The sequence below is a fragment of the Gouania willdenowi genome, chromosome 6, assembly GCF_900634775.1.
Source record: "Gouania willdenowi chromosome 6, fGouWil2.1, whole genome shotgun sequence".
NCBI classification, from domain to species: domain Eukaryota; kingdom Metazoa; phylum Chordata; class Actinopteri; order Blenniiformes; family Gobiesocidae; genus Gouania; species Gouania willdenowi.
In genome coordinates, this window is record NC_041049.1 from 9,002,666 (window position 1) to 9,028,561 (window position 25,896).

General features: G+C 38.1%; 1 protein-coding gene across 1 annotated transcript in view; it reads right to left on the minus strand.

Moving 5' to 3' along the window:
• The window catches only part of snd1 (staphylococcal nuclease and tudor domain containing 1), a 242,094-nt gene that overhangs the window by 190,821 nt on the left and 25,377 nt on the right, over window positions 1–25,896 (minus strand). Inside the window, exons 9-10 of the mRNA XM_028451498.1 lie at window positions 24,651–24,741; window positions 15,605–15,709 (exon numbers count right to left, since the gene is read on the minus strand). Of these exons, the coding sequence (XP_028307299.1) occupies window positions 15,605–15,709; window positions 24,651–24,741 (196 nt within the window). The remainder of the gene's footprint in view (window positions 1–15,604; window positions 15,710–24,650; window positions 24,742–25,896) is intronic.

The following is a 25,896-nucleotide window of genomic DNA, read 5'->3' on the forward strand; positions in this document are numbered from 1 at the left end:
TTTCTGCAGTCCCACTATAAGTAGGCTACTACTAATACTAACCCACAGTAAAAAAAAAAAAAAGGATATGAATGGCATTAGCAGTGCAGTTAGCTGCCGAGCACCTCCTACACATTTGAGAGCTGCGTTTCTCGGTCATACAAACAAAAGTAGGGCTCTTTCCCCCCACAAACACACAGGCTCTCACTGCGTCGTTTTTGTCTTGCATTCAATGGCTTTATTTCATTTTTAACGACCCTCCAGTTGTTGGGAGCTGCCAGGTGTGGAGCACAGCTGGGCACATGAGTGTGAAGAGGAGACACATGGGGACACATTGAAATATTGCTGTGCACATGTGCTCACAGCTTCATTAATGTGACAAACAGGAGAGAGATGAGCGAGATCTGTTTCTATGTGATGCACCACAGTTGGAACTGAAGCTGGACTGAAGTAAATGCGACAGGAAATGATGGTGGTTATTAAATCATTGGCTGTTTCATGATTCAAGGACAATGTCCTCAACTCACTCGACTTTATTCCACAATGCAACGACTTGAGTTAAAAATCTGCATCTCCACCTAAAGCAGTGCAGTCAGCACAGCGTTGAGCCAACATTCTTTTTTTTTTTTTTTTTTTTTTTTTTTTTTTACCTTGTCTGCACATGCTTTCGAAGGTTAACACTACAAGAAGTGCAATCTTTTGACAGCAATGCATATATTATTATTGCAATTAAATAAATTTATTTATTTCATTGCATAATTGTGACCGTCACCAGCCCTCCCTAGGGAAGGGTAAGAAATACTTTATTAAAGGGAGGATGTAAAAAAGAGAGGGCAGTGTTACACCAAGGTGAGGGGTTGGAGGGGGGTGGGGAAGTTAGCAGGGAAGAGGGATACAAGATAGGATATGGAATGGGTGAGGAATAGTTTTAAGTGATGCGATGTGAAATTGTGGTTGTGTATATTGTGTTTATTGTTGTGTTGTCAAGCCAGTTTGGTGACCAGTGTGTGGTTTAGGAATAATGGTGGTGGCTGTGAACAGAGGAAGAGGTGAGTGGAAATTCCATAAAACAGGTATTTGGGAACAACGTGTCTAAGGTTGAGCCCAGTATGAGTGTTATCCCACAGCCCAAGGCCAGTGCATCCATGACAAATGTATTTCCAAGTACCGCCACTGCAAAACCCAAGAGCCGCCCCCGGGCCCGAAGCGTTGAGCCAACATTCTAATCTCACACATGCCCATAAAAATCCTTCACTGCAGAGAAGAACTGATGTCCTCCATTTTGTGTCAGCTAAGGCTTACTGTTAAGGTATTTCATCCATACCAAGCCAGTGGTGGAGGGAAGATTGTGGAAGTGTGCTGGGGAGCACAGTTTTATACTTCTAGGGATAAAAATGATGGACGGTGCCTGGATCAAAAAAAGCTCTTTAGATTCATATCACATCAAATGTAGATGACCCTCTGACACTAAAGGTCAAGTGCAGTGGGATCCTTGCTGCATAGTTTATTTGCGGTACTAATTAAAAGGAGCTTAGTAGCTACGTTTCCATTACACTTGGAAATCCGCAAAATCTAAATAGCGCAATAAAAAACTGGTGATGGAAACATTTCGAAAAAACACTCAAATATCGCAAAAAAGTTTTTACGTTTTCAGAATTAGGTTTTTCAGATGTTTAGATATTGAAATGTATCGCAAAAGGGCAATGGAAACACTTTCCGCAATTATGCGTCACAGAATTTGCTGACATGGTCACATGACCACTTCTCTTGGAGAAAACATGGTGCAGTACATATGGACAGAGGAGGAGACGAAGACATTTCTTAGCGTTATACTTAAAAATTATCACTGCCTCATTGACAGCAAACGACAAACAAATGCAGTGTTATGAGGTTTTAAGTGTCCATCTTCCTGCAGCGAAGTCTCGCGGGATGAGATTTCACAGGAGTTACAAAGATCCTGCCAAAAACAACCTTCAATGGAAACACGTTCAAAATGCAATTATACTTTGTCGACATTTAGAAATATCGCTTTTATTTTGCAAAAATCTGCAATGGAAACAGCTATTGATCAGATGGAACAAAATAAAACAGAATAGGTGTAAAAAGAAGTATCATTTCTATTTAATAGGCTGACTCATTGTGGAAAGGCAGCTGAGCCACTGAGGCCAAAAAAGTTTAAATGTCAGCAAACGCTTTGGTCTTCCTACCTTGTGCCAATTAGGCACAGGGTAAGAAGAAGCACACAAATAAGACAGAGTGTACAAGTCATGCATCTTTTTTCAGCAGCTCTTTGTGTAATGGTGAAGTATGAAGAAACAGGAGGTGGGGGAGTCCAAAAGAATTGTAATTTAAAAATTAGGAACAATTAGTTTAAACTGGAAAATAATGGGGATTACAAATTGTGAATGTGGTTCATTTGGCAAAAATACGCATAAAATATGGTGAAAAGAGGTTCAAATATGCGACATTAAATGGGGAAAGTGGTGGAAATGGGTTCTACAGTAAGTGCATAAAATAGTCTTGAAAGTGGGAAAAAGATGTGCAGGAAAGGCATTAGAATTTCATGAAGAAGTGGTAGAAATAGGATTAATGCATTAAAATGAGCAAAAATATGACTCACTGACTGCCATTGACATCTAAAGACATCATTAGGTTTTCATATCGTTGACTGCCAATGATGTCTAAAGACGTCAACTGTGTTTTTCGACTGGGTTGCTAGGAGACAGTGTGACGAAGCTCTCCCGTGAATATCGAGCTTTTACCATGATGTAGAAACCAACTGGTGACGTGTAGGTGGCAGCAGCGCACTTTTGGATGAGAGATCACCCTTGATGAGGAGAGCTCAGAGGGAGAGGAAAAAAGTTTACAAAACAGAAAATGGCGCTACAAGAGTTGATGCTGAAGTTCCCAGCAGTTCACACTTGACCAGAGCATGTGTGGAACTAAAAGGACTACTGAGTGTTGCGATGGAGAAAACGATCAAAAAAAAAAAACAGGTCAAGCGGTGACACTTGGCATGTCTGAGAGAAGTAGGAAGTTGCGTGTGTGGAGAATGACGGGGGAGTGTCTTGGAGAAAGACCAAAATACAATAAGCAAACCATTCAATGCTGACCCAGATCGCAAAATAACTACAATTTTGCCATCAAAAGTGTTGTTTTTGTAGTTTTATAGAAGGAAACCAATGTTGAGGTGTCCCTAAATCAAAAACAATAATTGCTTCAAAGTCAATGACAGGTTTTTTCAGAAAAAGGCTTTTTTCTCAGCTTTTTGACAAACTTGTGTGAAACTTGCCTCTATTCAACTGCTGATTACAGAAGAACGAAACAAGCTAGCAACAAAAAACTATGAAAGTAGAGTCTAATCTTTCAGAATCTGGTTTCAGATTGTAAGAAAGATCAGTGAAATCATCTAAAATGCCTGGCAATATGGGGTTAGCTGCTCTGAAAATGGCTGGCAGTGAATGAGTTAAAAGCATCTGGCGACCCCCTCCTAGTGTCTCGCGACCCCAAATGAAGTCCTGACCTCAAGGTTGAGAACCCCTGCATAAGACAATTTGGCATTTTTGGTGTATTTCAAAGATAATTCTTCTTCTGCACTTCTGCAGAGATGCATGATGACTCAGTTATAATTTTCAGGCTTGTTTATAGTGGGCATTCAGTCTAAAACAAGCTGCTTTAAACTAATCAGAAACTGGCTAAGCAGTTTAATCTGATCATAATAGCTGGAAAATACTCAAAACTGCTTAGTTTTTTTAGGAAGGAAGAACAAACCGTCAGGCAACAACAAACTTCCGATTCCACTTCTTCCAAACCAAGGGTCCCAGTGTCATCAGTAAAACTCAGTTGAAAAGTATGTTTAGGGATATAAATAAACAATAGCTTTCCATTCAAACTAAAACAAGAGAAAGACCCAACTGACTACAACAACTACAGCCATCAGCGAAAAACTAATTTGCCTCCCAGTCAATCGATACAAAACAAACATGGCTGTTCCACGCCAACGGTTATGTAAAGGAACTGAGTGATGACAAGTTTATTTGCTTGAGTTTCGGGTCGATTCACACTTTAATCGGGAGACGATTAATTTTTAATGACAGCATTAAGCTTGGTTACATAACTAGGACCAGACAAACTTCCAGCTCAATTCTTCCTTAAGTTGTCATTACCCAGTTAGGAGAAGTTTACAGAAAGACAGAGTCACTTCTATATCTCAACCCTAACTCAATAACAACGTTTTTTTCCAACTATCCTCAGGGGTAGTTTTGTTCTATTTGGGGTAAATTCCCTTCGTTCCAAATTACCTTCTGTGGCTCAGCAATCATCTTTGACTGTTGCAGAAGCGCAGCGCGGCCTGGATGGTACAGTGTTGCATGGCTGCGGGCCTCGGCCTGTAAATGTGTGGATGCTGGAAGCACTTGCAGCTTCTGCGATGTCTGTGGTGAAATCATGACTCAGGAGCATGTCATTCTTTCTGATGTTTCCCCGTGGTGGCGGTATAGCGTTTTGGCGGTGGGGGCCGTACAGTAGTGGCCTTTGGTTTTAGCGTTTGTCTAAGCCTCTATGTGAAATGTTTAATCAAAGTGAACATTTACTACTGTGTGCCAAACATTACTCAAATGTGCATGCATAAACAATAAACAGCTGCAGAGGGAGTTGGAGAGAAGAAACACTGAAGTTGGGAAAAAAGGGCACATATTTCCTGAAGCAAAAGCATAAAGTAGACTGTTTATCACATGCGTTACACTATCCTACATTAGACAAATTAAATATACTGGATTAACATAAAGCCACAACAGAGACAAGTTTATGTATTAAAAAGACCCTAGTTGGTTAATCTCTGCAGCTCACACAGACAAACACACAGAGTTCAGATTAGTCTCAGCTCACGTATTTTTTGCTGCTGTGATGCTAAACTCAAAATGTCTTATTCAAGAACAACCCTGGGAGCCCTGAACAAAGCAGCAAGCAAACAGAGACAGTGCTGAGATTTTATTTTTGTACCAGACGTTTAGAGCTGCCCTGCTGACAAACACGCTGATGCAATGTTAGACTAACTGCAGTGCAACATGTTCAAAAGTGTTTAATATTGGCCAAGTCACCCATCTGCTTAGAGTTCAAAGCAAATCAGGCCAGCATTAAAAAACAAAGTACTGACTGTTCCCCTGCAGAATAAATCAGAGTTTGTTTTTTTGCCGCTGTAACAGTCGCATTCAGAAGTCACATTGTCTCTCATTGCGGTCGAGGCTACGCTGTCATCTCCTGCGAGCTCCAAAGACAATAGTCAAAGCCAAAACCCTTACTTTTGTAACATTGACGGCCAGAAAACAAAATGAGGGCAAAAACACATCAAGTCATTGGAAGGGAATGCTGGAACCAATGGGCCTCTCCAAGCCAATGGCACCCAAGTGATTCATGAGGTGGGTGACCCCCAACTCTTGTCCTTGTCATGCAAACCAAACTTTAGATCATCCTGCCAGACTAGAGCAATGCTAGGGCACACGTGTACGCACAAAGGCTGCACTATTAATCAATGTAATCGTAATCACGATTTTAGTTGCCACAATTAAATTAACCTGATCATCTGCAATATTTAAATTAAATGATGGGCTCTCCACTCTGACAGTGTATTTATTCAGTTAGCCTTTGGTACATTTTTAAGTTCTAGGGTTCATTTTTGTAATAATTGTTTTGTTATAATTCTATTTTAAAGCTTAGTGTTGCACTGTAAACTGTACACATGTTTGTTTAAAAGTAGTGCATTAAAAACACAGATTTTTTCCCCCAATATGATAAATAATTGTGATTATAATTGTGATTGCAATATTGATAAAAAATAATCGTAATTATTTTGGTCATAACCGTGCAGCCCTAGTATGTACATGTATATATTAGGGGTGTGCATTCCCATGAATCTGACGATACAATACAATTTGCGTGCCACAATACAATAAATCCCAATATATCCCGATACTAAGCATTACAATATACATCTCCATATCAATAATTACAAATTTCACCTATACAAGTACAAAATGGTATGAATAAAAATTGATTTCATTTTTTTTCAAACTTGTGAGAACAAATAAATGGTAACTGTAATTCAAGTAGAAATATTAAAAACATGGTATGTTTATCAAACTGTCAAATTACATTTTGATTTTAATTCTGTTAAGTTCTTGGAAAAAAAAAAAGAATAACCACATACATCTATACAAGTTTCCAGCATGTTTAACAAGGTCTGATGTGGTTCACTGACACCTAATGACTGGGCGTTTTCGTGCTATGCGTATGTTAGCGCAATTAAAAAAAAATTATTTAAAAAATCAATTTGGACAATTTTTGGATCGATAAGATAATCACATGGTGAAATATCATTGTATATCGCCAAATCTTTTTTTTCTTACAACCTTAGTATTTATTTGAAAAACGATGCCTGTGTTTGAAATGGCACGCTCCATACAATACACTACCAACTCAATGAGTATATACTGTCTACTATTAGTATGTTTAGGACGATGACCGTTGAAGTACACTTCCATGTTTACCGAGATGCATTTCTAACCGACAAAGACAAAAAACCTGAAGCACACTGAGGCTAAATATCTTCGTTGATTAATCATCATTTTGACGTCAGTATGTTAGTATGACGTCTTAAACAATTCATCTGTAGTAGTGAGGAATTATGACATTCTTCACTGAAAACAAGATCCTTTGTTGTGCTGCACAGGATTCATCTGAATAGCTGACAACACAACACATTTCTGTATTATATCAAATAGACCTTGATACCTTGACAGCGCTTTCAAACTGTAAACTGAAACAAATCGAGCCCACACCATGCATCATCAATGACGACCATGTTAAATTGTAGCAGCTACTAAATTAAAACAGCACATCCTGACTTGTGGCCATCTCCACACAGTAAAGAAGTGAAAACCGTAAACGTTATCAGCCTGTATACAAAGAACAGTCGCTATATAACGGCCATTCAATATGCAGCATTTTAAAGAGTCAAGAACGACTACCACTGATGACTTTTACCACATACAATAAAGTTGTGGCTACAGTGCTAAACCAGGGATGGGCAACTTTTATACTAGCATTAATCTGAGCATAAATAAAAGAAAAAACAAAGGGTTTGCATTGTGTGTGTTTGAGGAGTAATTTTGTGTATTTTTGAGTCATTTTCTTTATTTTTGGTGTTGTTCTGTGTAAGTCATCTTTGGAGCTATTTTGTGTGCGTTTTGAGGTGAATCATTTTGCGTGTTTTTTTAGTTGCTTTGTGTGTGTGTGTGTGTGTGTGTGTGTGTGTGTGTGTGTGTGTGTGTGTGTGTGTGTGTTTTTTAAGTCATTTTGTAAAATGTTGTATAATTTTGTGTGTTTTATTGGAGTCATTGTGTATTTGTGTTATTTATTGTTTTTGGAGTCATGTATGTGTATTTTTGGTGTTGGTTTGTATAGTTTATTTTTTGTGCCCCATGTGTTTTTTTTGGAATAATTTGGTACTTTACTTTGGGGGCCACAGAAAATTAGACTGATGGCCACATGTGGCTCCTGTGTCACCAGTTGCCCATTCCTGTGCTGAACATTCAGTCAGCCGTGTCACCTTAAACGGATAGGAAAATGAAAGCTTGATATTTGACAAGTTTGAAGCTTTATGCCTCATTTGTGAAAGTAATTAAAATGTATGTAATGTAACACAATGAGACAAGTGCTAAAAGCCTGATCGCACAGAAGAGGCAGCACAAGGTTGAGAAACGTTTGAAATTAATGTGGTGTCACATCACTTTGAAAAGAGAAGTTTTAAAAAGCTAGTGTTGCTGTCACACTGTTAAGATGAGAATTTTTTTTAGTGAAGCATAGCGTAATTTGGGCATTTCCACTCCCCACTTAGACTGAATATTGGGCCTCTTGCAAATCTGGCACAAGTGATTTATTAAATGCAAAGATGATAGGACAATAGGACAGGACAAAATAATCGACAAAGCACACACACACACACACACACCCAATTGGTAGGGAGGTTTAATAATGGACAGAATGGTGTATGGTGTGAGTCGCAGACTGAAGTAAAGCTGAATGTTCTTAAAGCTGAATGTTCTTAAAGCTGTTTTTACAAATGTGTCGTAAAACTTTTGGAATGCACTTATTAGAATATCTATGCCTAAATAAACACATTATTTTGGACAATATTGCTTTCATTAACTTTTAAAAATAGGACTAGTTTAGTGTTTAGAGCCTATGTTCCGCCATCGTAAAATCACGTGATTGAAGACGTCACACGGCCCCATTTGCCTGTAAAAATCCCATTGTTTCATTCAGCCTGCTTTTTCCATCATTTATCAGCTTTTTCGATCAACATGCCAACTTGTGCTGCATGTGGTTGCTCTAAAATTTATTTTTGTTTACTGAAAGAGGATAAAAACAGTTGTGACCCGAAAAATTATTTATGACTGCAGGGGGTGACAGTTCCCCCTCTGCGGTTTTGTAGTAGACAATGAAACAGAGAAGAGGAGTTCTGCAAAGGGAGCTTTACTCTCCCTTAAACAGACATGCTATGGTGGCTGAAGTTAGCGAGTAAATGACGGACTGTTGAAAGACTTCTATTCTCGGGGTTTGTGTGTCTTCAACAGTTCATGATTCCAGCCGCGCACTGTTTAAAGGGGAGTAAAGGTCCCTTAGGAGAGCTCTTCTTCTCTGCTTCATTGTCTACTATGAACCCGCAGAGTTGGAACTGTTGCCCCCTGTGGTCACAGATAATTTTTCGGGTCACATCTGTTTTCATTCTCTTTCATTGAAGAAAAGAAGTTTACATTGACATCTTTAAATCTTCCTGGTTATTTAGAGAAACCAAAAACAGCACAAATTTTCATTTTTATCAAAAAAGCTGCTAAATGATCTAAAAAGCAGGCTGAATGCTTCACTCCAATAGAAAACAATGCAATTTTTACAGGAAAATGGGGCGTGTGACATCTTCAATCACATGATTTCAAGATGGCGTAACACAGGCTCTAAATTGGTAAAGCAGTCCCAGTTTAAGTTAATAAAAAGAATATGGTAAAAAAAAAAAAAAATGCTTTTTTGCTACGCATAGATCTTGTAATAAGTATTTTTCAAAGAATTTAGTCCACATTTGTAAAACTAGTGGAAAATCCCTTTAACCCTTCTAGAACCACACAACCATAGAAATACATTACAAGACCTGTACACAAATAAATGAGTCAACAATGAAGCAGACATGCAAATACATAAAGAACAAATGTGTTTAACAGTTCAAATTGAGTCAATATGCTTTTCATACATAATTCTTCTCACTGTGTTGGCATGTCCTGCTGCTGCAAACAATTTAAAAGGAAATGAAAGGATGACTGCAAACGCCAAGTTTAAAAGACCCTAAGTCTGAAGACACCAGAGAACAGAAGTGATACAGAAACAGGGACGTGGCCTGTTTAACTGGCATCATTGGTCCACCATTCTGTCATTCTCAGCACAATCACAGACTCATAAGAGGGGAGGAAGGAGGTGCTGCTGCTGGGAGACTTAAGGGAACCAGAGGAGATAGGTTTGGTAGGAACTGTCACAGTTCATCAGTGCACTGGTACATTGCAGCTGGCCTCCGTATTCCCTGACACAAACACACACACACACCCCTTGTTTTTGGAATACACAGGGTAAAGTGAAACGTGAAGATGCAGAAGGATGTGAATAACACAAAGATATACACACACACCCAGTACACAAAGTGCTTATCCTCACAGCTGTATGGAATCCAAATTTCCTACAGAGTATTCCTGCGTCTATATAAGCGAGGGACTAAGCTAACATGCAAAAAACATGAGTCTATGTGCACAAATACGTGCTGTACATGCCTGTGTAATCCATGTTTGTGCAAAATGACGCCAATTTCGAGGATGTTTGTTGACACAGGCTAATGCAGCTTAACCAAGCATATCTGCAGTGTGTGTGTGTGTGTGTGTGTGTGTGTGTGTGTCTGTGAGCTGTGCCTCAAACCGTGACCATATCTTAGTGCCCGTCTGCTGCACTGTAAGCAAGGAGCCAGTTTGCCCGTGACAATGTTAGCCAACATGATGCTAGTGTGTGTACAGGTTCTGGCCGCGGGAAACCTGCTTTGAACTTTCCTTTCTTTTAACCTGAGTAGAAGATCATTTATAGCCTGGGTGGGCGGAGCCTTTTTGTGCAAGCCTAAATTTTCCAGCAACGCCTGTGAGTGAGCGTTGGGCTGTGTTCAAAATGGCATACTCCGTACTATGCACTACAAACTCAATGAGTATATACGGTCTACTATATACTATAACTATGGTTAATGTGATTAGGATGATAACCGTTCCCACTGAAGTATACTTCCAAGTTTCGAACCTACAACGACAAAAACCTGACTCACACTGAGGCTAAATATCTCCGTTGATTTGCCACCTTTGAAAGTTCTGAAATCATTTTAAGTGAAAAAGTGACCAAGTAGAATATCAACATGTGCTCATTTGATTCATAAAACTCACGAAAATACATTTCAGAGATTTTCGGACACCCGCCATTGTGCTACTGACCAAACTTCCTGTTAACTTCAAAACAAGAGCCCTAATTACAAAAGCAACAAGAAGAGATGCTTTTATTTTTGAAAAGGGGATGTTTTGATTTTTTTGCTTGAAGCCGGTCCCAGAGCCATTTTACTTTATGCTTGCAATGCATCATGGGGTGGTTGAGTATGACTAGTGTGCCCACCGTACATACCTAAAAAATGTCCCGATATTTTTTAGGTATGCAAAAAATAGCGTACTACTGGTACCAGTAGTACGCTATTATGCAATTTCAAACACAGCCCTAGCATTTTAGAGTGAAGCTCATCTTTCTAATTATTGAATGGAGGAGGAAACAAGCAAAACTGAAATGCGTGCGGACAAGGCATGAAATTAACTTCTTGAATCTTGTATTATTTAGCAGTTGGACAGGAGCGGGCCGTGTTATTAAAAATGTTTTCATTTATTTACCAAATCAGAAAACTCAGAGGTTTGCAGGTGCATACAATCTATCATACTGCCTAAAAAGCTCATTACAGTAAACACATCACCGCTCTGCATCGCTGCCATAGTGACAACACTCAAAGCTGAGCCAAACGACATTGGAGCTAAGCAGCTCTTTAGCTCACACACAAAAATACCTGGATACAAAAAAAAAAAAAAAAGAAGAAGAACAGCAGCAGCAGCAGCCCCACCATCATGATCAAAGTTCTATTAAGATAACAAATATGGCAGCAGCTCTTAGGCAACATAGCATCACAAAGAGGGCCCCTCATGTCTGCCAGAGGCTGAAACTCTGATGTGAACAAATGTGACTGGGAATACTTAAGTCTCATCTCAGCAAAGAAATACTAACAATAACGCATCAAAAATACACTGTATATACAGTAAGGGTGTAAGAAATAAATAGATTCTGCAATATATCACAATATTTCACTGCACAATTATCATATCGTTCCAAAAAATGTCCAAATCAATTTTTTTTTTTTAAATCATGTTTTTAACAAAAAAATGTATATTTGGCACTAACATGCATAGCATGTAAATGCCCAGTCACTAGGTGTCAGTGAACCACATCAGACCTTGATAAACTACCTCACTCATCAATGCTTTTTAACTTGAGTTGATTGCACTTTATTTTCACAAAACATACTGGGCACTTTTATAGATATGTTTTTTTTTTCCCTAAAGAATTTAAGAACTTAACAGAATCAAAATCTGTTGTAGAAGCAGAAGTTGAAACTTTTTTTGAAAAATGTACCACTTGTTTTTGATATTGTTACTTGAATTAAAGTTAGTTACCATTTACGTGTTCTTACAAGTTTAAAAAAAATTAAATACATTGTATTTCACAGCATTTTGTGCTTGTAAAAGTGAAATTTGTAAACCGCCATGTATATCGTGTTGTTTAGTATTGGGATACATTGTATTGTGACTTGAAAATCATGAATCGTGGCAATGCACACCCCTAATATACAGTATACTGTAGACACATGACGTGGTATAACACTAACAATATTGTGCCAAAGTGGCACCAACACACCAAGACAGACAGAATAAAGAAATGAAGAAATTTGCCCACAAGCTTGTTCCAACCGCAGAGAGCTAAGTAGAACAAACACACACACACACGGGTCAACAATGCGTACACCCTCAGAGAAAGAGACTGTGAGGAGGGAGGAGGAAAACAGAGAGAAACCGATAAAACGACAAGACACTAAATAAATAAATAAATAAATAAAAAAATAACACTAGTGTGGAAATTATTACGAGCATCACCTGGTGGTTCACAATTAGCCTGGCAATAAGCCACGCCCACGTCCTTACTTTTTGTAAGAAAACATTGAATCATATTAAACATTGAATAATATAAGGATATTAGGATGGATTCCAGGCTAGTTCACAATATGATGGTATGGAATAAGTAAAAGGTTATCCAAATTTTGCCAAATGGCATTTGCTTTATTCCTATTGACATTTTTAAGATCTGTATCAAAAACTGAGCCAATGCAACGTCAGTAAATTGTGTCTAGTTTTTCACATGTTTTATTGCTCACCCAAAGAATGCGTAACTTTCACAGATATCAGAAACTCAAACCATATGAAGGCAAGAATGGTCATCAATAGTCTTTCCCTTGTATTTATACTAAATGAGTAAGAATCAGGGTTGGAGTTGATTACATTTTTCAATTACAATTACACCTTCAATTACCCATGTTCAATTACAAATCAAGTGGCCGGCATTTTTTCCAATTACAAAAAACATTTTCCTCCTGAAAATCAATTACAATCATGTTCTCAATTACTAAATTTCAATTACAAATAATCACACTCACTGAGCCTGAAATAAATCATAAAAAATATATATAAATATGTTTAACCTTGCTTTTTTGTTAGCATCTCTTGTAATAACAAATCAGTTTTGGCCCAAGTATTAAATCAGGTGTAAATACACTAAAAAATATTATCTATTATCTATTGATTTTCATCTCTTAGTTTCATTGTTAGGCTTCCTAATCATTTAAAATATAAGTTTTAAGATTTTTGGAGTGGGCATCTGAGCATTTTTATAACCCTAGATTTATTTTCATTTTTTTAAATGGTAAAACCAAACGATCCTGAAGAGAAGTGAGAGGTAGTGGGAAAAGTTGATATGAAGCATATTTTAACAATTGTTAATTAGGTATATGTCAGACATAGAACTGTAACATGGTTCACTGGGTTTGTGTTTAATTCAATTGTAATTGACAGTTTTTTATAGAATTTCAATGAAATTCCATAGAAGTTTCCACTGAATTACAACTACAAAGTCAATTATCTAAACTGAATTACATTTCAATTATGATTACAACAGCAACAAATTTATTTCAATTACAAGTTCAATTATAATTACGCTATCATTGCAATTCATTACCACAATTGGGTCAATTATAACTGACCCAAATCCTGGTAAGAACATTAGAACAGTTCAAACACTACTCCCGAAAAAAGGAAAAAATCTTCAACATTGCGTAAAAAGTGTGCCACCTTTAAATGTGCAGCAATTGGCTTCATTTTTGGTACAGATGGTTACAATGTCAACTGGAACAAGGAAAAAAACAATCTGGCAAAATTTGGTGACAATTTTGTGAACCACCCAAACGAGCATAGAGAAAGAGAACAAAATCTAAACTATGCAACAGAAAAACAGAACAGATAAAAGACAAAAAAACACCCATGAAATGAAGAAACAGGCAGTGAACAAAAGCTAAATCAATGTGCTACAAGCTAAATTTTACAATTGCTGTCGACACAGACGCACACAACACGTCTTTGTTCATCGTCCTGAAGAAGGGAGAGTGAGATATGGCTCGCTTGTAAATAAGTAATACCGTAAAAAGCTCGATAGTAGTGATAGAGCAATAAATCGTCCAGTCGATATTATCGGCCGATTTTTGCGTATTTTACGTGCATCGGCATTGGCTGATGCAGGCTGCTGCGTTCCCCGATCTGCATTATTTAGAGAGGAGAAATAGGTTTTACTTGTTCTTGATCTAGATCACCTGATTTTAGTATTTGTGTCATTCTATCTCACGTTTGTTAATTTAAATAAATCTTCCTTTTTTCAAAATTGAGACTCGTACGATTTGTTATCGTCGCTGTGTAATTTTTATGATGTAAATTGAGGGAGTAAAAGTAGTATCGGCTCAAACAAATGGGCAGTCCGTATCGGTCATAGGAAAAAAAAAGATCTGTAACGGCATCGGCTCTAAAAAAATCCATATTGGTCTATTCCTACTCAATAGCTTCAACTGTGACTGTCAACCTGCCAGAAATGTGTTCAACTATGACAGAAATGTCAATTAAAATGTGCAAATCACCCCCTCAGCAAAAACAGTCAGTACTGTTGCGAGGCTTGATTGGAATGTGAATTACAACGTCAGCATGCTTTGTTTACAAAATAGAAACATCATTGGAAATAAAGACATTAGTAGGGGTTTATTGGGCTGGGCAATATGAACCAAAACTCATATCTCAATATCTTTTTTCTGAAAATAGCGATGTACGATGTACAGTGTTGACAGAAAGACAAATCAGGGTTGAATTCAAATGCCACACAGACACCTTTACTAGCAAACAGCTGCACAATAAGTGCCACTTTAGTCTTTTTCTCCTCTAAGGGACAGCACATGTGAGTGAGTTCTGTACTCTGGCTTGTTTAGGGAAAGATCTGGGATAGAAGGCCATCAGCAATCAATCAAACTGTGCTTTTTATATTGTTATGAAAAGTAGAGAGAGCAGTGACTCCTAAAAGTATTTCAATACAAAATAGGCTATAAAAGAAAGATATACATAAATATATATCGATATTAGTGATAATGTCATTTTCTATATCCCCATAATGGCATACTTGATATATTGCCCAGCTCTAGAGTTTACCTCCTTTCACTTAGAAAAATCAAAACAGGTGTTTATTAGGTTAAAAAAGAAAAATCTAATTCATTTAAAATAAAATATTCTCTGATGATGACAATGTGGTGTCAGTGCTTAGGTAGCACTGTAAGCATGTCGCTAAGAACATCTTTCTGTGTGTGTGTGTGTGTGTGTGTGTGTCTGTGTGTGTGAGTGGCCTTGAGGTGATTTTTGGGAGAAAGAGAGAGAAAAAAAAGAATAGTGTGGGAGAAAGGAGGAAAAAAATCGATCTGCTTTACTCTGCAGTGCTGCAGCCACAGGGTGTGTGCGTCTCTCAACGTATTTGCATGTGTGGCGCCACCAAGTGGTCAGAATAGATCATGTGATGCGTCAGAGAGTACAGAGTGATGTGTGATGTGCAGTGGAAGGAGGAGGGAGGAGAGGAGTGTTGGAGTTCAGCAGAGAATCAGGGATAAATATTCAGGACTTTGCGTGTGCAGACGTGAACAGCTTTGCTTTGCTTTGCGAGTAATTGCACTCTATCAGGAGGACAAAAGGCAGCGTTTGACGGCAGTCGTTTTTGAGGAGCTTCTAATTCATAACCTCTCCAGCGTATGAAGGATTTCACACACCCACTCACTCACAACAAGCCACTCAGTCAGAGCAAAGCTGGGCACATGGGTTTCTTTTGTACTGACCTCGCTTTCATTCCTCGGGGGGCGGATGCTGGACAGGTGGATGGTTTTGTATTCTCCAGAGTTGAGCTTGACCACCATGGCATCGGCGTTGACTACCTGCATCACCTGTGGAGGTAGACACCAGTTAAAATGGAGGGCATGAGTAGGAGTAACACAATAAGGACCATTATTCAAATACAACTCAATTAGAAACAAGGGGAACTATAGAGTAGTGGATCATTTGGTTCAGATGGAAAGGAAAGTGAAAAAGCGAGTAAGGGATAAATGGAGAGGAAGAGATCTATACAAAGGTAGAAAGGGAGTGACAGGGGAGATTGTGCGCTGTCACGAGCAGCGGGCCGAGAGCGAGCTAAAGGAAGGAGTGATTCCAGAGCGTGTGAGAAAGCTGAGGCATCTGAACAGGCCACAAACCAATGCAGTACAGACACACAACTTCCTTCAACCTGAACAAATGATGATCAAATATAAAACAAACAGAAACAGACAGGGAGCAACAGCAGGTCTACTGCTTTCTGTTTGCATAACTTTTACAAGTCGAAATATATGATGCAAATTTGTAATTTTGAGATTTCAAAGGAAGCTGTCACAGTTACTAAGATATTGAAATTCATTAATGAGAAGGATAAGCACTAAAAAATTAGGGTTAGGGGTGTCCCAATCTGATACAGATATAAAAAAACTGACCGATATTGGGTCAGATTATGTCGTTAATTTAAAGTTAATTTTGTCTTCCATTTTGAAATAATATGTTATGGTTTCATTTATTCAGACTTTTTTCAGAAAATGTACTTTGAAATAGTTGGCCAATCAGGTGACAGGGGGCGTGGCCACCCTGACAGAACTGTCAAGTTGGCCACTCCCAGAAAAAACTCATAGGGTCGCATCAAAGCAATCAGAAGACCCTTCTGAGGAAGACAGACAGTTGGCAGTCGAAATATTCAAAGTAATTTACCGGAAAAAACTGTCTGAATAAATAAACCTTAAACATAATTAAATTGCCCGTTATCTGAATTCTGATACAATACATGCAGTCCATTCCAGCACTTCTATCCAGCAGCTGAATTGTTATTTTGCAATTTAAAAGCTGTTATTAATTTTGAGGTCAATTATGTATACATTATTTATTTATTCTATTCGATTGTAGAATATCCTTATGTTTAAGTTAAACTAGTGGTTATTTTGCACTTAATTTTTTCTGTTTATTGATGTTATTTTTCAGGGTATTGTGATGTATTTTTGGCTATTCTATTCAATTGTAGAATATTTTGGTTATGTCAGTCGAGGACTCCGCCCAGCCACAAAGAACTTCACAGGAAGAGATAAAAAAGCAGACACTTCCTCGGGAGAAAAAGAACGGCACAGACCAAGTGTGAAGTGGCTTAGAGCTGCAGATAGGAGAGAAACAGTTATGCTCAGGCTTGATCACCCTGTAGCTGGCCACCTTTGATGAGGATATCTAGTGTTAAAAATGCCAAAACATCCCCTGATTTAAAGGAACACTACTGATGATGCGTTCTAAAAACAGAACAGTTTAACAAGTCCTGTGTTTAATGATTCTGGGTCAGTTTTTCTCATACATACTGTGTTGTTGCTGACTATTGTTCTCTGTTAGAATAATATCATTTGATGAAGCCTTTCCTAACAATCCACACTGCAAAATAAATAATAGATGTATGAATGATTCATGCTGAGATTGTATCAGGTTGATATTGGTGTCGACCAATACTCAAGGCTGCAATATCGGCATTGTTTTGGAAGTGAAAAAGTTGGATTGTGACACCCCTACTATAAACGTCACAATAGCAAAACAGAAAATACAGATTGTACAACCTTCTACGGATGTTTACAATTTAATAAATGCATAGTACATCTTTGGTCTCATTCACCATCCAAGAATAGGAACATATCCAAATTTAAAATGGTGCCAAGAACTTTTTTTAAATAAACTATTGCTACACCATCACTACCCACCCCTTGTATTGTTTCAACATACAACTGTAAAACTAAATCCTTGTAAATAGATCACTGATGTGATTGATTGACAGGGGCAATACCCAGGGCTACATGAAGTAGGCAGGGAATAAATTGCCCTACACATGTCATTGCCTACATGTGCATCAAATTGGCCTCAATATCACTGAAAGTGTAGTTCACACGTAGGCTGAGATATAGAGTTCTCCAAGTGAAAGAAGCTGGTACGAGAGATGTCATAAGCTTAGTTTGGACCGTGTGGGGGCGTTTGGTTGGTGGAATATGTGGCAAAACAACAAAATAATTTAAATTTAGAGGGGAGAATGTTGGGGATATTTAGAATGTGTGCAAACAACAGAAACCACGGTGTGTGGAGGCTTCAATATTGTACGAAAACAAATCAGACTCGTTGCATTTGCTGTCAGAGAGGAAAAATCAGACCAGCCCACAACAGCAGCAAAAATACATCACGCACTAATCATTAAGATGAGTGGAAAAGATATAGGAACGCGGGCATTCGCAGAGACGCAGAAGATGGTGTAATGAGTGAGTGTGAGGGGGAGCATGTATAGTGCACGAGGACGCACGTGCACAGGTCCAGCCTACACAAATTCAGACTGTAACAAGGTCATTGTGCGGCTTGCCCGAGTAAATAAAGCAAGAGCGAGAATGTGGCTGGAGCAGAATAAAAATGGCACAGCATTTACTGCCTAATTATCGTCCGGAGGAGGCGAGACAAGAGTCGACAAGAGGCTGGATCAACACACGCACAAGGTCGCGGGGAATATGGAGCGAGACAGAGTGTAATCTCACTGCAAACATCACAGAGACCGAGGGAAAGATGGAGAGCAGATAGGAAAATAGAGCAAAAAAAGTCTTTGGAAAGTGGCTGCCATGAAGGGTGTATATATGGGCAAGGGAGACGACTAGGCCGAGAGCATGACTCACTGCTCCGATGCGGAGAGGTGGGGCTCTACTGCCACCCTCTGCCCGTGGATGACACCACATCTGCAGTGGCCAAGATCCATCACCATGCGGGGGGGAGGGGGGGGGGAGAGAGACTTGGCCACTGCAAGGAACTGCGTTGGTTGTCACTCAGATCCATTAGGCTGTTTTTAACCACAGGGCCGCACACAGGCTGGATGGGAACTTGCTCATTACTCATGTCAGAACACCTCGTGTTCGCTGCTGGTGGACGCGATATGTCAGCGAAATTACATGGTTTCAAATAAACTAGATGTGTTTCTGATGGTATGATAGCACTGGAGAGTAGCTCCTGGGAGAAGCACAACAACAGAGAGAATGACAAGTGTGCCGCGCTGCAGGAGAACACAATCCGAGGAGGTGCACCAATAACCAAAGAGACACTTTTTCATCCCATTGTCCTTCTGTTTGGCAGCTTTTAACAGGACCACAAATCATGATGCTTATAAAAAACCATCCTCTAAAAAAATGACTTTATCTATCATTCCAGACAATGTATGACCTTGAATCCAGACTGACTATATCTTTTTCAGTTTTCAGACAACCGTCCTGCCAAATCGGAGAATGAAATCTGCTCCAACCTACGTTTGCATTGCAATGATGCATCCATCACCTCCACATTCTGGTTTTTCCTCTTGGGTCAATCAAAGCACATAATTAGCTCAAGGTCATGGACAAAATTCATTGTCAGCTTTGCCGGTAGCCACTGTAAGCCGGTGTTTTGTTGTGCCAATATAATGTTAATGTGCATTATCTTTAGCATGTATGCAAATGTATGGGTGTTTATATAGATCAGGAATTGGAAACTTGGAGGTCACAAAAAGGTGATTGTTCAATTCGAGGTCCACAATATCAGAAGATAATCTCAGGATTTAGATTAATGATCAATCTGAAGATTAATACAGGGAACAATAAAAGGTTTAGTCTGTTTTTGTTGTCTTTATGTATAATTATGTTGTTTAGTGTATTTTTGATGTCATTTTGTATATTTTTCATTCATTTAATTTTTTTTGTAATTTTATCTGATTTGTGCATTTTTTTGGGTCGTTTTGTGTTCTTGAAGTCATTTGGTCACTGCATATTTTTTGTAATTCTGTGTATTTCAGTTGTTTTTAATGTTATGAGCCATTTTGTTATCTTCTTTTGTTTATTTTTCTCTTATTCTTGGGTTGTTGTTTTCTCATGTAGTTTTGAGGTTTTTAATAAAATTTTTCTGCAACTTTTTTGGAATTGTGTCTAAATTAGTTGTACTTTTGTGCAATTATTTTGGAATGTTATATGTCATTTAAGTAGTTTTATGTATTTTTGTAGTTTTGCGTGTTTTTGAAGTAATTATGTGTATTTACTTTGGGGCCCACACACAATTACATTGAGGGCTACATGGGACAAGGGCCTGTTCTAGATGATGTTAAAACATCATAATTGCCGTTTTTTTTTTTTTTATTTTTACTTTTTAGAGAAAAAAATTGGCCTTCTTGTTATTTGTACAAAAAAAGGTTAGAGCCGCCATTTGGATAATTACTGTATGCAGTGAGTAGCTTCTCACTTGTTAAAGACATGCTGTGGTTGTGGAGGGTCAGATTGTAAAGGATTAGTTCAGGGAGACATTATTTTTCCACACATTGATTAACCACCACAGAGTTCAGACCTGAACCCTTTTGAGAATCTGTTGGTAGTGCTGAACAAGACTCTGCATCTCCGATCATCAAATCAAAATCTTGGCAAAAATCTATAACATCTCTGGATGGAAATAAATGTCTGTGGTGAAAACAATGCCACAATGAACACTGGTTAAACTTTTTTTCTCTGTGTACTATATGGGCTAAATTTTCATTAGGGCCACATTTAGGATGTTGAAAATCATGGAATTCAAAGGTTACAGTAGCTCACTTCATTTTCCATGCAGTCCTGTGCTATATGAGCAGCATAGCAGCAGTGCTGAACGCTGCCTAATTTTTGTTTAACATGGGGTTGATTGATGGAGGTCTTTCCAATTCCTTTACCTTTTTGTGGTAATAGAGTGGAATGGACAGCAATAAAGTTGGTCAAAGCCATCACACACTGAGGCACAACGCAATGGTTCCTGTTGTAATACCTAATGTCCTTTTTTGCCTTCTCAAAAATTGACATCAAGAAGTTGTTCTCGGGTTTCCATGGATATGGAGTGGAAAGGAAAAGGAAAAGTGCTAAAAACCATCAATCGAACCCACATTACAAAAAAACTAGTGGAACTATAAAGCTAGGATTTTTATTATTTCAGTCGGTAAATTATTTCCTTAAAACAATATGTTAAAAAGTATTGGGCCGGATATTTTTTTCCCCAAATGTGCCCCTAATGAAAATTTCACCCTATATAGTAATACTATAGTATAATAATCAACTCTTACAAAAATGCCTAAGAGAACTGTAGTGTTTCCTGTAGTGCCCTTGGCTTTTTTCCAGGTTGGTGTAATCGCATATCACCGTGTGTTGTGAGCTGTGATGGACTGTTTTCATCTCTTTTATTTTGAAAGGGATGGGGTAGATGTTAGCCACAGCCAGTCTGATCAGATGAATGAACGAATGAATGAGTTGTAGCAAGTGATATACTTGTTACATTTGTTCAGTCAACTGAAAACATTTTTGTAACTTTTTACTGTTTTGAAGCATCATCTTGATGCAAATGTTATATTATTATGGAATATTGGACCACAGTGTAGTGGAAGCATTGCCCCTGATAAGCTCATGATGACAGATTGGTTAAGAAGTTTTACACCCTGTCACCTTTTGTCCATCACCTTGTAAGTCAACGATTACTCGCTGGACAGAGAGCGGCCTGATGGGATACGGCCTACATCCGTCATTGAAGTCCCAGCAGACGTAGGAAGACAATCCGAAAAATAAGGATGTTTCAGCAGATCCGACTTGTGGGGATTTGGCCTGCTGTGCCGCTCCACTCCATCCATCACTCAGGTAATAAGAAGTGAAAAGTAAAGTGGACGTGGAGAGGGGAGGAGTGGATGATGATGGGATTGATGGATAGCTGTGTCCTTGCGAGAGTCGTTGCTTTGCAGCATTAGGTGTGGACAAATGTCAGAGGGATGAACACAGAGCGATGGTGAGACTAAGTAACCTTAACCTACCTGGTATGTACGCCTCTTTAAATTTTTCCATCAAAATCGACTCGGCTTTAGAAATGTATAAAGGTCAGATGGTGCAGTGAGAACAGGTTCCACTCAGTCCCTACAATTCTGAAAGGGCAAGAAACTCTACAGAATAGAAGTAAGCTGCCACCGAAACAAACAGCAGTGATTGGCCCAATGCTCTTATGAGAACCTTTACAGGTTAAGCAGCGCCACAGAAAAGTAAAGAGAAATAGGTGCAAGGCTTTAAAGCAGGCGTGGGGAACCATTATGATAGTGGTGGCCAAAAAAATGTGATTGTCTGAACCAAGGGCCACAGTATCATTTTAATTTGTGGTTGTTTTGTGTATTTTTATTTAATTTTGTACATTTCTGTTGTCGTTTGGTGTGTTTTTGAAGTCAATGGCCCTCATTTATTAACCTTGCGTAAAAACAAGTGCAAATTTGGTGGTACGAGAGGACCAGCGTGTGATTTATGAATCATTCGCAATTGACCCACCTCACCCCAAATGATGGGGTGTTGTTTAATGTGGCAGCTGATTTTGGTTGTCATTAACATGTTACCACCTCAAATAATCCTTGTTCGGGGGCCCCGCCCACTGAGGTCAATCAAACATTGGTAAGAAAATAAACTTTTTCAAAATGAAAATCTACATCCTCACATCTGAGGTGAAGAAAAACAAAGATGTGCTTTTTGGGAATGTGAAAATTGGAATTTAAGGAGCTTATTTTAATGCTCTGTGGGAAAAAAAAAATGAAGGCATGTTTCCGCATTAGAACAGACTCGGGCTGAGGTTTAAATTAAATTCTCAATATTAACTTAACCATTGCTTAATGATGGGTTAAGTGAAATTTTACTCATCCACAGCCTAAATGCTTCAATCCCTACTTGATCAAGACAATTATTTACATTTTGTGGATGAGTCAGGCTGGTGAGCGTGTATATATATATATTTTCTTTTTGTCAATTGGTGGATTAGAAGCAGTTTGTGTATTTTTTGTTGTTTTGTGCGTTTTTGTTGTCGTTTTGAAAATTTCTCTGCCATTTTCTCCTGTTTCTTTGTTGCGTATTGTGTGTTTTTGGAGTAATTTTTGTTGTCTAGTGTATTTTCCTGTACTCTTGTATGCTGCCAGTTGCTCACGGCTGCCTTAAAGTGCCTGTTGCAGTGCAGCAGCTTCCTGAGAGCGACTGTCAGTTCGTGTCCTTCCCTCAAACTTCCATTGAAGTTTCTTCTTTAACCCTCGACCTTGCACTTTTTCTTCTGCAGTCAGTGACTTTGGAGCACATAGACTCCCCCGTCACCAGGACAGGGCTCAGCAGGATATGTAAGAGCCACTTTCACTGACGATATAAATGTTTTATCCTTTCTCAAGCCTCTTCTCTCTGACTCAGGAAAAAAATACACATACGGCTTCTTTTAGCTCCTGCTTTAAGCGTGTGCAGTTTATTATCATTCTGTAAGAAGATTGCCAAACAATAGCAGCCTTTTATGCATCTTCCAGCCTCACCATGAATTTTTAAGTTTAAAGGTTCAGGGTTTTGGAGAAAGGAATTGCAAACAAAAGGCCAACTCTGAAAACGTTGGCAGCTGCTGTTTTTCTGTTTTGCTGCAGGAGAAATACATGAACTCAGTAGTGTTCATTTTGTTTTTAGTTTTTGACAATAATGACATTATAACTAATTCAAAAACACATGTCAATAAAAACTAAACTAAACTCAATATGTACTGATATATCTGTCAACTAATAAAGACTTAAGTATAATTTTATCATTAATATGTCATTTATCCAGACAACTTTTTTCTGTTTCAACTCCCAACTGCCAGTCTTTCTCAGAGGTGTCTGCTGAAGAACTCAAAATTAACTTGCTGGAATTATATAATTTTGATATATAGGATGAAATCCAATCACAACTCATGTGATCATGTGGCTTTACAAATTGATCACATCAAATCAACCATATCTGGTTGATCAATGTGATTAAATGTTTAAAAAAATTAATAAATTAATAAAAATGCATAAACTCCTATGTTTTATATTTTAATCGACGATATCTAATAGATTTATGTGACTAAAATCTTAATGTCATTAAATTCCTGCAAGTTCATTTTGTCGTCTTTTTCAATTAATATGTTAAGGTTTCATTTATTCAGACAACTTTTTTCAATCTCCTGACATGTTTCGACTGCCAACCATCTACAGATTCAGTAGATGCCTCTGAGGAATACTGACAGTTGGCAGTCAAAACATGTGATTAAGGAGATTAAAGTAAATTTTCTGAAAAAAGTTGTCTGAATAAATGAAACCTTAATGTTGACTTAAACTAGGCTATAACTGAAATAGAAATTTGACTAAATTGCATTTTAGTTCTAAATTTTGATTTGCAGTCATAATTGAGATTGGAACTCAGGTGTAAGTCCTCATCCACATGCACAGAGAGCATCAGATTTAAAGAGTCTCTTTTAGGGCACAAGCTGCTTTATTGCATTAAATCGATGGACTCCTAACCCATACGATATCTCAATGTGACAGTGAGGTTAGACTGTACTCTCCAAATGTGTCAGAAAGTCCATCTAAGGTGGTTTAAACTAATATATGCTGACAACAGGGAGGGTTAGCTGATATAAGGGCACCTCGTCTCTCCTGAGGTCTTGGCAAATGAGGACAAAGATGATATTTACATTTTTTTAATCTTTCAAGGGTCAGTCTGTTCTAGTGCGTCTGCATACGTCAGCTATTTCAGACATCTTTTGCTTGGGTTTGTTTGCATCCCAACGTCCTCTTACAGACCACAAGGTTTTTATTCTGTTGCGGAAAGTGAGCCTTGAAACACTGAGTTTTTGCAGGAATAAAACCAAGCTTTATATTGACTGAAAATATCCTATATGGATGCTGATTTAACAGTTGGATCAATAGCAGGATCATTAACCATGTAAGCAAAGAGCTCGATGAAGGAATCTAGGGCTCACCTTGGCTACAAATTGTCGGTCCTTCTGGTCCAGGTTGGCTGTGGGGGCCACGTAGTCTTTCCAAATACGAACCTTGCGCTCTTTAGCAGATCTGGCAAAGAAAGAGTTTAAAATCTGTCACACACCAATACAGTAAATGACAAAGCATTTGTTTTTAGTAAATAACTAATGATTTGAAGACACAATCAGCCTAAAATAAATAGTGCGCTTCAGACTCAGTGTTTACTTCACTCAAGTCATTCAGCATTGTGAAATTGAGGCCTCGAGGATCTACATTTGCTGTTTTATTCAACCATTGTCCTGCGATGCATCATTCAGCACTATCTAAAAAACAATCTGTGTGAGTTTAGTTCTTTATCGGCAGTAGAGAAGCTGAAAAACATAAATAAATAAATCCATAAAACAGAAAAGATAAACACTACACAATCAGTGGTGTTTGGCCTTGAAGAAACTTTGGACTCAGGCATGTGCCCCACCCTCCTGATAGACAAAGAATGACTTTTACATTTCCAATATGAATTCCTAACTTATCAACTAAAACTAAAGAGCCTTTTTGGGTAACAGGTCAAACTTATTTTAAGAATACAACTTGACTGAATATACAGCTTACTTACTCTGCTTTAAATTTTTATATTTTTCCTTTGCAAAAAAAAGCAGCGAGAATTATTACGGTACTTTTTCAGCTTCAAGAACTAATTCCTTGCCCCTGTTTTGCAAACTTGGCATACTCAACACTTATCAAATAAACATACTTCAAATTGCTCGATTTGTACATGGTTAATTAAATATTAAACAATATATTTTAGAGCCAATAATCAACTACATAATTATCCTACCCAAACTGCTCTCAACCTACACACCCCCTCCAAATCACGTACCACTACTTCTGAATTTACCATTATATCCAGAGGTCTCAGAATATGGAATTAACTTCCTCCTCATCTGATCAAACATTCCCGGTGCTCATTTAAAAATTCTATCAAAAATCTACTCATTGAATAACCAAACAATTTTCTTCCATTTTTGTTGGGTTTTTTCTTGCTTGTCTTTTGATAATGTTTTTCTTTCTTTCTGTTTTCTGCTCCATTTCAAAGTTTTGCTGATGTTCCTTTATTTTATTATTAATTTATTTATTATCTTTAGTTAAAGTATAAATGTTATATCAGGAGCTCCTTGAGGGTTTTTTGGGTTTTCCCTGGGAGGCCTCTAAAGCACATATGTCAAACTCAAGGCCCAGGGGCCAAAT